At 44.8% G+C, this 14815-nt stretch overlaps 1 protein-coding gene across 1 annotated transcript in view; it reads left to right on the forward strand.

Moving 5' to 3' along the window:
* The window catches only part of LOC117351867 (N(4)-(Beta-N-acetylglucosaminyl)-L-asparaginase-like), a 28619-nt gene that overhangs the window by 12932 nt on the left and 872 nt on the right, over window positions 1–14815 (forward strand). The window contains exons 2-4 of the mRNA XM_033927714.1: window positions 9316–9405; window positions 14166–14277; window positions 14588–14616. Coding sequence (XP_033783605.1) covers window positions 9316–9405; window positions 14166–14277; window positions 14588–14616 — 231 coding nt within the window. The remainder of the gene's footprint in view (window positions 1–9315; window positions 9406–14165; window positions 14278–14587; window positions 14617–14815) is intronic.

The following is a 14815-nucleotide window of genomic DNA, read 5'->3' on the forward strand; positions in this document are numbered from 1 at the left end:
TTATATTATATTCTCCTGACGATACCTCTTTTCTGCACCTTGCTTACACACCTTGTGGAAGAAATTCCTGCTACAGATAAGTCTTTGTTTCTTTACTTTGAGTTTTGTGAAGATAATGATATGTAGCTAATATGTAGTGAAGTTTTTCAGAGTCATTATGCTACTTCCCTGACTAATATTTTTACCCAAGTAAAGAATCCTATATAATAAAACACTAGCCGCGCATGCGCATTCAGACCTGCGTGATCTGTAATCCCTGATCTGTGATCCGTAGGTCCGTGGCCAGAGTGCGTATGCGGCGGACAGATTGGGAAAGCACAGCACAGCCGGCGACTCCCCCCCGCCCTCACTCACTGCCCCCCTCCCGCCCTCACTCACTGCCAAAACCACCACCTCCTCCTTCTCGCTGGCTCACCCGCTTTTAAATGAAGAGAAAAGCGCTGCACCACGCTAACGCTGGCTTTGCTGTCTTCTGTCCACTGCGGCCCGCCCTCTCTGACTACTTCCTGTTTCCGCTAGGGTTAGCCGCAGTGGACAGAAGACGCCGAAGCCAGCGGCTGTAGCCGCCGATCTCCGTTCCTCCTGGGGGGGAGGTCTGGAAGGAGAGGGATCGCGGCCACTCAGCGCCCCCACCGAGGAGCTCAGCAACTTTCCGCTGCCCGGGACCCGAGTCATTTGCCGCCCCCCTCTTCCCTTACCGCGGGCCCGACTGGCGATTTAAGCAGCGTGTGCAGCAGTCTTCACACGTTGCTTCGGGCCCTTCTACTGCCCTGATTTGCTCCGGACGTGCCAGAGTAAATCAGGGCAGTAGAAGGACCCAAAGCAGCGTGTGAAGACTGCTGCACACGCTGCTTGAATCGCCATGTGTAGTCGGGCCCGCGGGAAGGGAAGGGGAGGGGCGGCAAAGGACTCGGGCCCGCGTTTGTAGTCGCGACTGTGGGAAGGGAAAGGGGTTAGAGGAAACGCTAATGCTGCTGCACAGGGAACTGGTGTGGGGGGAGGGAAATGGAAGGGGGAGGGAATGCTGCTTTGCACAGACAGACAGAGGGAGGAAGGGAGACAGAAAGACAAGAAGAAAGACACAGGGGCAGGTGCACAGGGAACTGGTGTGGGGGAGGGAAATGGAGGGGGAGGGAATGCTGCTTTGGACAGACAGACAGAGGGAGGAAGGGAGACAGAAAGACAAGAAGAAAGACACAGGGGCAGGGAGATATACAGAAAGACAAACAGACAAAGGGGGCCAGGGACAAAGACAGACAGAAAGAAAGACAGTGGGAGTCGCGTCAGGAGGGGTGCGGGATGCCGCAGAGGGAACTTTTCCAATGGGTGCAACTGGGCGGCTGTCAGGAGCCTCTGATCAGGGGCAGAGCAAGGTAAGTGTATCATAGGGATAAGAAGGAGGAGGGGGGAGAAAAAGGAAGGGACGCCTACTGCTGGACAGGGGGGAGAAGGAAAGAGGTGCTGATGGACGGGGAGGGAGTGAAGAAAAAGGAACGGAGGCCTAATGTTGGACAGGGGGAGAAGGAAGGTGCTGCTGGACAGGGGGGAGGTAAAACAAAGGGAGAAGGGCTGCTGCTGCATAAGGAGAGCTGTGAAGTGGTGGTGGTGGACACAGGGGAAGTAAAAGGAAGGGAGAATGGACAGGGGGAGCAGGCAAGGGGTGGTGATGGACAGCCAAGGAAAAAGAAAAACAGAAAGAAAGAAAGCGGCTAAGGAGAGAGAGAGAGAGAGAAAGAAATAAAGAGAGACACACACACATATATTCTAGCACCCGTTAATGTAACGGGCTATAAGACTAGTTATTATATAAAGTGGAGTTTTTCTAGACCAAGGATGTGTCTCCATCTTCAAAATTCTTTTTGAAGTTGTCTTGTCCGGAGGTTTGAGTTTTTTTTCCATGAAATCCAACGTGACACTGAGGTCTTTTCTCCACTTTTTAGATTATACCTGTGGCATTCCTTCTCATGTTATGTTTCTCCTGAATGCATTATACTGTTGAAGATTTAAGGCGCATTCTACTTGATTGTTTTTTTCAGCTTATTATGACTACCACCTTGAATTACTACTGTGTTTTTTCCACCCATATTCACTGTGTTCTATCATTCATAATACCCAAACAGTGTCTGCTCAAAATCTATCACACAAAAGTGTCCTTAATGGCTCCTGAGCTGACAGCCCAGTAATATGGAGAACAATGTCAGAGAGGCATAAATAAGCTGAGGTTAGACAAATTCTCCTGACATTTGGGCAGTATTTAAGTTCTAATGAATCAGAAGATCCTTTTAACATGTCCTACATGACACAGTGCCCAGGATGTTGGGCACCGAGGTCAAACACTTAACTCCATTCCCCATGTTGTCCACTTTTGTATTAAAACTTTTTTTTTTTCTAATGCTGCAGCTGAAAGTAATATGCCTTGGATTTATCTCAGTGTCAATGAAACGTGAGGGGAAAAAAATCTGCTTTCGCTTCCAACGATTCAAAGGTGGTTATTGAGGAAGAAACGGGAAGAGGACAAGGTAAATTAGATACGAGGGGCTGCTGAAAGGTTCTCAGCCCAACCAACAAAGTTCAGGCATTCTCCTTCGTGGGCTATGCACTTAGGCCCGGGTTTTCTTAATCGGTGCTGATTTTTTTTAGGCGCCAGTAGGCACCCAAGCTCAGTAAAAACACATTGTTCAAATTATGTTTTGAACTAAGTTTCAAGGTGCCTACTGGCATCTAAAAAACTGGCACTAATGCCACTGTGGGCATGACTAACGCTGGAAGTGGCATTAGTTGTCCTAATGTGCCTATGGAGATACGATTCACACTGAAAATAGGTACCAGAAATGTAGGCCAGGAAAACTCTGGCCTACATTTCTGATGCCTGTCTTGCCCAGATGCGTGATTCTCTCTATGGTGCTATCGCGTGATTGGCATGCAGTCAGTGGCCACTTTTTAGGAAGCAGTTGATATCGGCGCCATATAGAAAATCCTGGCCTCAGAACAGTGATTTTCTATTTTTTTCATTCTGTCAGAAAAATATGGAACGAAAAAAGTAGAAAATGTGGAAAAAAGTGGAACAAAATGTGGAATGAAAAGTGGAACAACGTGGAAAAAATATGGAATGAAAAAAGTGGAAAATAATGAAATAACTACTTCTGAAGTTTATAGGGACGAGAGGGGAGAAATGTGGAAAAAATATGGAAAATGGAAAAGTGGAATGGTAAGAGGAAAATGTGGAAAATATGGAAAAATGTGGAAAAAAGTGGACTTAATGTGGAACAAAAAGTGACTAAGGGGCATATTCTATAAATGATGTCCCAATTGTAAGTGGCAGTAGGTGGCCTTCCGCTGTCTAAACAGCCAGTCAGGACACAAGTTTAAAAAAAACACCCCAAGGCAGGCCACCTACATCATAGGCGTCTGTCGCGGTTGAGGGAGACGGGTAGGGACATTTAAGCTCACGCTAGTCTAGGCGTGGGCATGGTTTCATCTGGAAGTGGCCTTGAGCGAGCTTAGACAGCACTACGCGTCTCCCTAGGACCACAATAGGCACCTGAAATGTAGGCCAACAAAAAGCTGGTCTACATTTCAAATTGATGTGGCTACTATGCTGATCATTGCAAAGAATTCTCACTGCTGCGGCAGGGAACTTGCCTCCCACCCTGTGAAGTCAGGCTGCTGGAGGGATGCCCACTCCCTCCTGCCACCACCCACCCTGAAGCATCCCCCTTGAAGCATCCACCGGCAGGAGGAGTGCCCAATTCCTCCTGCCAGAACCTCCCCGAAACACCCCCCACCCAACCGCGATAGGCAGGAGGGATACCCACTCCCTTCTACCAGAACACCCCCTGAAATACCCCCCCACCCAGTGACCAACTGATCTCCCACCATCCGGCGAACACCCTTCCACCCACCAACCCCTCAACCACCAAGCGATCCCCCAAAAGGGGAGACTACTCCCCCAACTCCTCCCCCTTTTCCTGTAAACAGAAGGTCCAGGTGGAAGGAGGCATATTCCCTCCGGCTGACAGGCCCGCCACTGGAAAATGGTGGGCCTTCCCCTTCCTAGTGCATTCTGGGATGCATGAGGGAGGAGGCTAAGGACTTGATTGGCTCAGATGCCATAGGAGGGGCCTTAGGCACCTGGGCCAACTGGAGTTTTAGTTCCTCCTTCCCAGTGCATTCTGGGATGCACTGGGAGGAGCCTAAGTCTTTGATTGGCCAGATACCTAAAGCCCCTCCCATGGGAGGGGTAGTCACCAGGTGGGTGGGGGGGGGTCAGTTGGTCACCAAGTGGGGGGTGTTCCAGGGGGGTTTTTCTAGCAGGAGGGAATGAACATCCCTCCTGCCTATCGTGGTTGGGTGAGGGAGTTGTTTTTTGGGGGTTCCGGCAGGAGGAATTGGGCACTCCTCCTGCCGGTGATTGCTTGGGGGGGGGTTTCGGGGGTCTCTGCCGTGGTGAGCTTGTGAATCATAGAGCCGCAACATTATACTGGTCCACAGCCCTGTTGCAGCCTGAGGGCGAAACGGACAGCTAGCTTAATGTTGGCGAAGGGACTAGCAGAGACAGCAGGAAAGATTGAGTAACAACGACTTTCACTGCCTATTTTCAACAAACTCTGCCCGGGTTCTAAAACATAAGAACATAAGAATTGCCTCTGTCGGGTCAGACCGGAGGTCCATCGTTTTAAGAACTATAAGTATTTTTGATTAACAACAGGGCAGGAGGGGAGCATGAGCCAGTGAGGTTAATTCCCTTTCTAGTGTGAATGTAAAACACATACAACACACGGGGATCTGAAGCTCAGCCCCTTTGATAGTAACTAAAAAGGATTTAAGTTCAGGAGCTATTCGTAGTGGATTTACACCTCTGGATAAGAAAATTGAAATGGCATTTGAGAAGGGTATTTTTTGAAATGAAAGGGGTTTCGGGGGTTCCCTGCCGCAGCAGTTGCCACTGAGCTGATCGCGGCAGGGAGATTCCCTTGCCACTATCAGTTCAATGGCAATGCAATTCTCTAACCAGCACCTGTGACATAAATGCCAGTTAGAGAACTGGGGGAGGGGGGATGTTAGGCAGGATTAGACGGGATTAGGCGATTCTATAATGGACAGACAATTCTATATAGGATGCCTGTGTGTGATTTTCAAAAGCCACTTAGGCGGGTTGCTGAGACCGGGTGTCCTATACATACAGAATCAGGCCAAGTGTATAGCCCTCGATGGAGACTGCCCCAGCTTTGTTGGTTGGGCTGAGAACTTTTCAGCGCAGTGGTTAAAGCTACAGCACCCTGAGGTTGTGGGTTCAAACCCAAGCAGCTCCTTGTGACCCTGGGCAAGTCATTTAAACCCCCATTGCCCCAGGTACGTTAGATAGATTGTGAGCCTGCCGGGACAGAGAGGGGAAAACTGCTTGAGCTCCCCTGGGAGAACAGTATAGAAAATTGAATAAATAAATAAATAAATTTATAGTGTGCAACAAGAGAGATAGAAAAGCCTAAAGAAGCAGAAGATATAATAAAGGACTCCTTGCAGAGCCAAAGAAACTACATTTAAAAATAAACAGAGGAAGAGAAATATAGAAAAATAAACTGAAAACTGAAACTTCTGGCCAAGGAAAATAGAGGAGGGAAAGAGGGGTAAAGAAAGGGAAAGGAAATGGGGGGGAGGGGCATTTGATATATTGCCTTTCTGTGGTTACAATCAAAAGTATTTACATATTATATAGGCACTTATTTTGTACCTGGGGCATAGGAGGGTTAAAAAGTGACTTGCCCAGAATTAGAGAATGACACGATGACAAAATTCATCACCATTCCTGTCCCTGCGGATAACCGCGGGAAACCATCTTCATGTCATTCTTTAAGGAGAGAGGGAAGAATCAGAGTATGAATGGCCACAACCACTGACCCGCAAGCTTTGCTTTGAAGAATGCTGGTGTAGAAGGACCGAGGTTGAAATAGACACTACAGAATGACAGTCTCTGGTATCCAGAGCAGATATTGTGATGTCATAATGCCTCATTCCACCAATGCCTAAGAGCCAATCACATCAGTGATGTCACAATGGCTTCATTATCCTTGGCTCACATAAGAATCAGAGTATGAATGGCCACAACCACTGACCCGCAAGCTTTGCTTTGAAGAATGCTGGTGTAGAAGGACTGAGGTTGAAATAGACACTAGAAAATGACATGGGATTATTTCCCGCGGTTATCCGCGGGGGCGGGGACGGTGATGAATTTTGTCACCATGTCATTCTCTACCCAGAATCACGGAGCTGCAGTGAAAGTATATATTAAGGAAACAGAAAGTGGTTCAGATAGATGACAAAAGGACAGTGAGCAAGACAAAGAAGGGGATTCTGCCAGGGAAGAGAAAGGAAACGAAGAAACAGAAAAAACAAATAAGTAACAGAATCAAGAAATGGGAGATTAAAGAGACAATTCAAAAATGGACAGGAAACAGAGACCATTGACATTAAGAGTTAAATAATTTGATGTGATGTCCATGCTTCTAAAATTAGCATCACGTTATCTACTATAAAAATACTAGGAGTCACCCTGGAAAAGCATACAGATTTAATATTCAAAAAAAGTATATCAGTCCTATGGAAGCTCCGCACCATTAAAAAATACTTCGATGATTCATCCTTTCGATTACTTGTACAATCATCCAGCTTGAGTACGCTGGATTACTGCAACATTATATATCTGGGAGCTTATAAGAAGACACTTAACAAGCTGGGATTAATTCAGAACACTGCGGTCCGGCTCATCTTTGGTTTAAAAAAATGGGAACATACTTCCACTGGTTGCCGGTGGAATCCAGAATACTCTTCAAGTTTGCCTGCATCAGCTACAAAGCTATCTTTGGGATGCTACCAACTTACCTCGCCTCTCAATTCATCCTCAACAGCTCTAATAAGAGCTCTCGCAGAATAAATTTCTTTAATTACCCATCCCTGAAATCATGTCTTTACAAGAAGTTCCTAGACAGAATGATATCATTCCAGGCAGCCAAAGTAAAGACATGGCTCGTAAAACCCATTCTTGGGGCCACTTCTTATGCCGACTTCAGAAAATCACTGAAGACCCGTCTCTTTAACAAATTCTAATTCCCAATTCTTGCCCAATCCCCCTCAGCTATCCTCATCCCATTCCCCAATTCTCTTGATTTTAGATTAACTCATCTTTCTTCCCACTTGTAAAGGTATTCCACCCAAATTGTTTTCCCCTGCACCCCAATCTCTGACTAGATACTTCCTTTTGATTCAAACCATCTTGGTTCTCTTCCATTTGCAATTTGTATCCCAGAAAGTACTTTTCTGTTCCCCTTACATCTCTTACTCTCATTGTATGTAACTTGTTGTAAACTATTTTGAACTTATGGTATAGCGGTATATAAGAAATAAAATTATTATTATTATTATTACTAATTATATCAAAGGAAAAGGTTCACTAGTAAGATAAAAAGTCTTAACTGCTGGACAGAGAGAGAAAATACAGTCAATCCTCGGTTTGTGAGTAACGCAGTTTGCGAGTGTTTTGCAAGACGAGCAAAACACTCTTGTGAATATTGCCTTGCAAACCGAGTATTGACTCGATATGCAAGGCATAGCCCCCCCCCACCAACCCAAATCCTTACCGCGATGGGGCACTGGCGCGCAGCACCAACCGACAGGACGTGCCGGTGCCGAAGGAGCCTGCTGGCGATCTCTGCGCATGCTCAAGGCCTTCTGGCTCCCGCTCTCAGGTTTCTCCAAGAATCTTATTAGAATCTCTGAGAGAGCGGGAGCCAGAAGGCCTTGAGCATGCGCAGATGCTCAAGGCCCAGCAGAATCAGCGGCAAGCAGAAGGCTCTTTGGGCACCGATACATCCTGTGGGTTGGTGGTGCGTGCTGGTGCCCGATTGCGGTAAGGATGCAGGTGGGCGAAGCCGGTTCCCAGGGGTGGTTTACGAGCATGCTTCTGGAACGAATTATGCTCGCAAACCAAGGTTCCACTGTACTTGAGTACCTGATTACTATTCAATGTATTGCAAACTGCTTTGGGTGAACCTCTTCATGAAAAAAGTCATTAATAAATCCAAATAAATAAAATAACACCCCGTCTCCCGGGATAGTTGACTTATGTTTGGCACTAATCGCAGTATTTATCAGCACGTAGCCAGTTCAACGCTACTGAATATTAACAGCTGGCTCTGGCCAGCTAAATTGTTTTGAATATTGGACTTCGAGTTTTTATTTGTTTGTTTTTAATTTTAACTAATCTCATTTCTTTCAAGAAGGGGACAGGCAGGAAAGCTTCCTAGACACATCTTAGTGTTTGTATAGGACTGAATAATTTGCAGACAGCCCCAGAGAAGCCAAGGTTCAAATCCTCTTTCTCCTACAGATGGTGCTTGTGACCTGGGCAAGTCATTTTTTTCACTTCTCTTTGCATCTCACCTTGAATTTGGATGTGGAAAGATGAGTCATTAAATCTAAACATCCAAAGCGGACTGCTGTCGTCCACCCTATCATGGTTATGGGATTGTCAAACAACATTTCCCGTTCACTGAACACTTGGTTCGTGTAATTGTGAAAAATATTTGTGTGTGTGTTATTATAGCTGGAAGGCATATGGCCCATCAAAGCATTTAAACACTCTTCAGTGGTTTGAAAGCAAAACACTGCATATATAAGTTATACTTGAATGGCCCAATGAAGCGATGCAATAGCTAAACAGATTAGCTCTAATCTGCATGCATGGTCTCATCCATCTACAATTATGGTTTTAACCTTAATGTTTTTTCTCAAAACTGTTTGATATAATTAAACCTACATCCTGCCAGTCCCTCTGTAGTGATTGGTTCAAATGCAAATGTTGAATTCTTGCCAACTAATCCCAGGAAATGCTCATTTTCTTACCTTATTGGGAGATAGAGCAGTGACATGATCACATTCTAGATAAAATAATCTTTCAGTCATCCATGGAGTAAATTCAGCACTGAAAGTGTCCTAGCATGCGCCTAGAGATTTGATTTTAATAAAATTCCTTTATCGTATTTAATTCTTATTTCCTGTCATACCAAGAATTTGTTTCTGAATGGGATTTCATTGTATCAGGGAAGCAGTCATTAATAGACTGGGATTTGAGAATTGCACAGTTGTATGAATTGGCAAGCGCTGGAGGTGGGAGAAGGAAATTATATCGTTAAGCAATGTAAAGCAATTAGTTAGCTGTAATGACTTATCACTGAATCCCCCTGCTTCTAAAGGGCAACATCCTCCGTCCCAGACCGTCACCTATTTTCTCATGACATTTCAATCCCTTCACTTTCACAGATATCAGAATTATCTCAGAACTATGAAATTCTGTCTTTGCGCCTGAGAAATCGCACAAACCCCCTCATGAATGAATCAGCTGGTTGCAAAGTGTGTAATTAGCTGCATGTAGAGTAACCATTGTGACTGACAAATCTGTTATTTATAGTTCCAAATAATTGTGGAACCAATTACTTTTTTTTTTTTTGCCATATAATGCAACTTCTAAATATTTTTTAACATGTTTTTTCTTAACCATGTTTAAAAAGCATATGCTGCTTTGTAGAAAGGATTCGAGCATAAAACCTCTTTAATGTAAACTGGAATTCCCAGCCTTTAATCATCACGGGCCATAATTATTAGGAAGATGCATTTCTTATTAAAGCTGTCCTCGTGAAGCAAACTTAAGAAATTTGCTCCAGATTTTCCAATCATAAATTTTGGCACAGAGGAACAGTTTAGCATTCATTTGTACGGCAGAGAGAGGGAGAATTTTTCCAAATGGATGCCAGACATTCATGCACAGTTAGCGATGCCAGAGAAGGAAAGAAAATCGGATACAGCAGCCACATCAGTTCTGACACAGGGAGAAACAAGCATGTTTCAAGGTATTTAGAGAATGCTGTATGAAAGTGCACTTGTCAACCTACGGAATCAGTTCTGTCTAGGACTTACATCTTTGTAGGCTGTGATTCCTTGCAAACAGCTAAGAAAAAAAAAACATGTTGTAGCAGGTGGATTTTCAAGATCTTACAACTGTGAAAACTTGAAAGATCATGTTCAACATTTTTTATTGTTGATCCTTGAAAATAGATGGTGTTCACTTTTATTATTAGCTGTAGATCTTCAAGAAAGGTTTGAGGGGAGATCTGGGAAACTACAGACCAGTGAGTCTGACTTCGGTACCAGGAAAGATGGTAGAGGCACTGATAAAGAACCACATCATTGATCACCTTGACGGACACAATCTGATGAGGACCAGCCAGTATGGCTTCAGCAAAGGAAGATCTTGCATGACAAACTTACTCCACTTCTTCGAGGGAGTAAACAGGCAGATAGACAAGGGTGACCTGGTTGATATTGTATATCTAGATTATCAGAAGGCGCTCGACAAGGTCCCGCATGAACGTCTACTTTGAAAACTTGCGAGCCATGGAATTGAGAGTGATATACTCACGTGGATTAAAAACTGGTTGGCGGACAGGAAAAAGAGAGGAGGGTAAATGGACAATTCTCAGACTCGAAAAGCGTCATCAGTGGAGTGCCGCAGGGTTCGGTGCTTGGGCCCTATTCTTCAACATATTTATAAAACGACCTGGAAACTGGTACGACGAGTGAGGTGATTAAATTTGCGGCCAATACAAAGTTATTCAGAGTAGTGAGGACACTGAAGGATTGCGAAGACCTACAGCTAGGCATAAATGCACTCGAGGAATGGGCCACGAAATGGCAAATGAGGTTCAACATAGATAAGTGCAAGGTGATGCATATCGGTAACAAAAATCATATGCTCGAATACAGGGATGTCCGGTGCTGTACTCGGAGAGAGCCCCCAGGAAAGAGACTTGGGAGTACTTGTAGACAAGTCAATGAAGCCGTCTGTGCAATGCGCAGCGGCGGTGAAAAGGACAGAGTGCTAGGAATGATTAAGAAGGGGCTCACAAACAGATCAGAGAAGGTTATAATGCTGCTGTACTGGGCCATTGTGCACCCCCACCTAGAATACTGCATCCAACAATGGTCGCCGTACATGAAAAAGGACATAGTACTACTCAAAAGGGTCCAGAGAAGAGCGACAAAAATGGTTAAGGGACTGGAGGAGTTGCCATACAAAGAGATGCTAGAGAAACTGGGCCTCTTCTCCTTTGAAAAGAGGAGACTGAGAGGGGACATGAACGAAACATTCAAGATAATGAAGGGAATTGACTTAGTAGAGAAAGAGAGATTGTTCACCCTCTCCAAGGTGGAGAGAACAAGAGGGCACTCTAAAGTTAAAAGGGATCGATTCCGTACAAACGTAAGGAAGTTCTTCTTCACTCAGAGAGTGGTAGAAATCTGGAACGCTCTTCCAGAGGCTGTTATAGGGGAAAACACCCTCGAGGGATTCAAGAAAAGGTTAGATAAGTTCCTGCTGAACCAGAACGTATGCAGTTAAGGCTACACTCAAATAGGGCACTGATCTTTGACATAAGGGCCGCCACGTGTGTGGACTGCTGGGCACGATGGACCACTGGTCTGACCCAGCAGCGGCAATTTTTATGTTCTTATGCTTAATTAAGGTGCATATATTTAGGCAATGAAAACCCTGGCATAAATACAGTACGCCTAAAGGTAGGAGTCTCAAAATGTCTAATGCCACTTAGGCTGCACTAAGCATGATTCTATATAGTGCACACTCTTAGAACTGTACTAGTCAGCATTGATTTTTAGGTGGCCTATATCATGTCATATAGAACTAGCATAAAAAGAAAGCATAGAGTCAAATTGATTCTTGTATTGAAGCCCACCAGGACAGACAGGGAAAAATGCTTGAGTACCAAGCCATTATGACATCGCCCATGAGGCATTGGTGGAATGAGGCATTATGACATCACAATAGGAGGAGCCACTGAAAAGTCCTCAGCCCAAACAAGCAGAGAATGGGGAGAGTGTGGCACAGTGGTTAAAATTATAGCTTCAGCACCCTGAGGTTGTGGGTTCAAACCCACGCTGCTCCTTGTGACCCTGGGCAAGTCATTTAATCCCCTCATTGCCCCAGGTACATCAGATAGATTTATAGGAGAAACTGTTTTATTTTACTTTTGTGATTATGATAAACATACCGAAGGCCTCAAAATAGTACCTGGCAGGCCGCGAGTGAGACCACTGATCTAATGTACTTGAGTAGTGGAGGATTAAGTGACTTGCCTAGGGTCACGGGGAGTATGGGGTTTGAACCCACAACCTGGCCTGGCCTGTTTGAATTCAAAAGTTTCATAAAATCTTGACATTTTCATTTTCTATGACTGTTTTTTTAACATGGTAGTTAGACCAGCATGTATTGACTTCCTGCACAAACTCCAGTGGCTCATTATGGCTATCTTGTCTTGACGTTGTTTGTGGTCAATATTGATCAAGCGGTCGATTGTTTCATCTTTTTCTTTACATTGTCTATATTTGCTATTATACTTCTCCCTCCTTATTCGCTGTGATAGGGAATTAACAGAACCGCAAATACAAAAAAAATACAAATAACTTTTTCATGACTGTGATGTTATGATTGGAAGAGCACTCACCAGCCCGGCATGCACTAAAAACTTCTAGCACAGTTTGATAAAAGGGGGGTTAGTTTGTAAAGCTTGCTCCTGAACTGCAAAATTGAATCCTTTGAGAGGATCCAGTTGCAGCCATTGTCAAGTCCCCGGAGCTGTCCATATTATTTTTCATTTCTTTTAAAGATATTGTCCATGTAAGGCCTTGTATTTTATGATGATGATGAAAAGATCTTTTCCCAAAGAGGGAAAAATGGTATAATGTACCTTTGATTTTGTGCTGACTTACACTAAGGCAGCAAGGCAGTAACTAGCTTCCTCAAATGTTTTCCCTCGACCCCAAAGAAAAGTTTCATTTGAAAGAGAGAATGACACGGGGGAAAAAAATCTGTCCCCTTCACTGCCCCGTCCCTGTCTCCACAGCATCCACCCTTCCCTCTCGCCACCTCACTGCCCTTCAGCACCCCTCACGTGGTCCATGCATCTCCCTCCATCCCCCTTACCTTCTCAGCACATTTTAAAGTTTCAGAGTACTTGTTGAAAGCCGCCAGTGCATCACGTGCGAGAGCTTCTCCTCTGATGCAACCGGAAGTTGCGTCAGAGGAGAAGCTTCTGCCCACACATGCACACGATGCACGTAGACTCCAGCGGCTTTCAACAAGTACTCTGACACCTTAAAACACGGCGCAAAGGTAAGGTGTTGGGAGGGAGATAGGTTTGTAGGAAGGTAGGAGGGAGGGAGGGAGGGGGGGCCGCATGCAATCGGTGACCGTGCATGTTCCCTCCCTTAACTGCGGGGACAAGGCCGTTCACCGCTCTACGGGACGGTGGATGGCCTTGTCCCCACACCTGCGGCGAGCACCTTTCCCCCCTCCACCGTTTTGGCTAGCCGCGGGTAACATTTGCCGTGTCATTCTCTAATTTGAAACATGAATGTCAAGAGAGGTGAAGGAAAGATGAGTGACAGTCCACTATAAGCTAAGTGGCTCTCTTCTGGTTTAGATTAAAAGTGATAATATTTTAAGATTAAAACTTCAAAACTGAGAAAAAAAATTACGATTATTTATAAAAGTCAATAAAAATTGGACTAACGAAGACGATAGCAACTGGTAGCATTTAGTGCCCGGCTGCATTCTGAAGGTCCAGACAAAATATTAAACTTCTGTCTTTGAGATTTGACTCTATGGATAAGATGCCAGAACTCCAGTTTTGTATAAATCAATAGGAGCTACTGTGAGACACAATTACATAAGAATTGCCGCTTCTAGGTCAAACTAGTGGTCCATCGTGCCCAGCAGTCTGCTCCCGCGGCAGCCATTAGGTCAAAGACCACTTGCCATAACTGAGACTAGCCTTACCTGCGTACGTTCTGGTTCAGCAGGAACTTGTCCAACTTTGTCTTGAATCCCTGGAGGGTGGTTTCCCCTATAACAGCCTCAGGAAGAGCGTTCCAGTTTTCCACCACTCTCTGGGTGAAGAAAAACTTCCTTAAGTTTGTACAGAATCTATCCCCTTTTAACTTTAGAGAGTGCCCTCTCGTTCTCTCTACCTTGAGTTTACAACATTGGCAGACATAGAAAATTGGGCTTACAGTAAGGGCATGTATTCATACTTGCTCAGAATATGGGATTTCCTGCTGACGATTTAACTGCCAACAAGTCTCTTTCAATATGTCCCACATGGTTAAATCAAAATTGTCAGCCAAATTTCTGGAAGAATGTGGTACCAGACAGTGGCGTAGCAAGGTGAGCGGCGCCCCTACCCTGTCCCTTTTTAACTTTTCCAGCATGAGTAGCATGCCAACGTCTGTATCGGCTCGCCCTTTGATACCACTTCCTAGGTACGGGTCTCTGAAGTGATGTCAGAAAGAGCACTGATGCCGATGCGGGAAACAACCTCTGGCCGGGGAAGTAAAAAAAGGTAGAGGGGAAGACAAGAGACGTACGTGCATGGCGAGGAGCGGAGGCAGAGAGGAGGAGGGGTGCATTGTTGTTAGGAAGACCATGCCACGCACCCCCTTACTACACCACTGGTACCAGAAGCTTCTAAATTCTGTGGACCGTACAGGCTGGCAAAAGGATTAAAATAATAGGAAAATAATAATAATAATTTTATTCTTTTATACTGCCATAACCAAACGTTCTAGGTGGTTTACACTAAAAAGAGCTAGACAATCAGCAAAATACAATAATACAGTAAAAAATACAAATATTTGTAAAATAGAATTTCAATAATAAAACTCACTAAGTAATAAACTTATCGAACAAAGT

Source organism: Geotrypetes seraphini, chromosome 18 (genome assembly GCF_902459505.1).
Source record: "Geotrypetes seraphini chromosome 18, aGeoSer1.1, whole genome shotgun sequence".
Classification (NCBI taxonomy): Eukaryota; Metazoa; Chordata; class Amphibia; order Gymnophiona; family Dermophiidae; genus Geotrypetes; species Geotrypetes seraphini.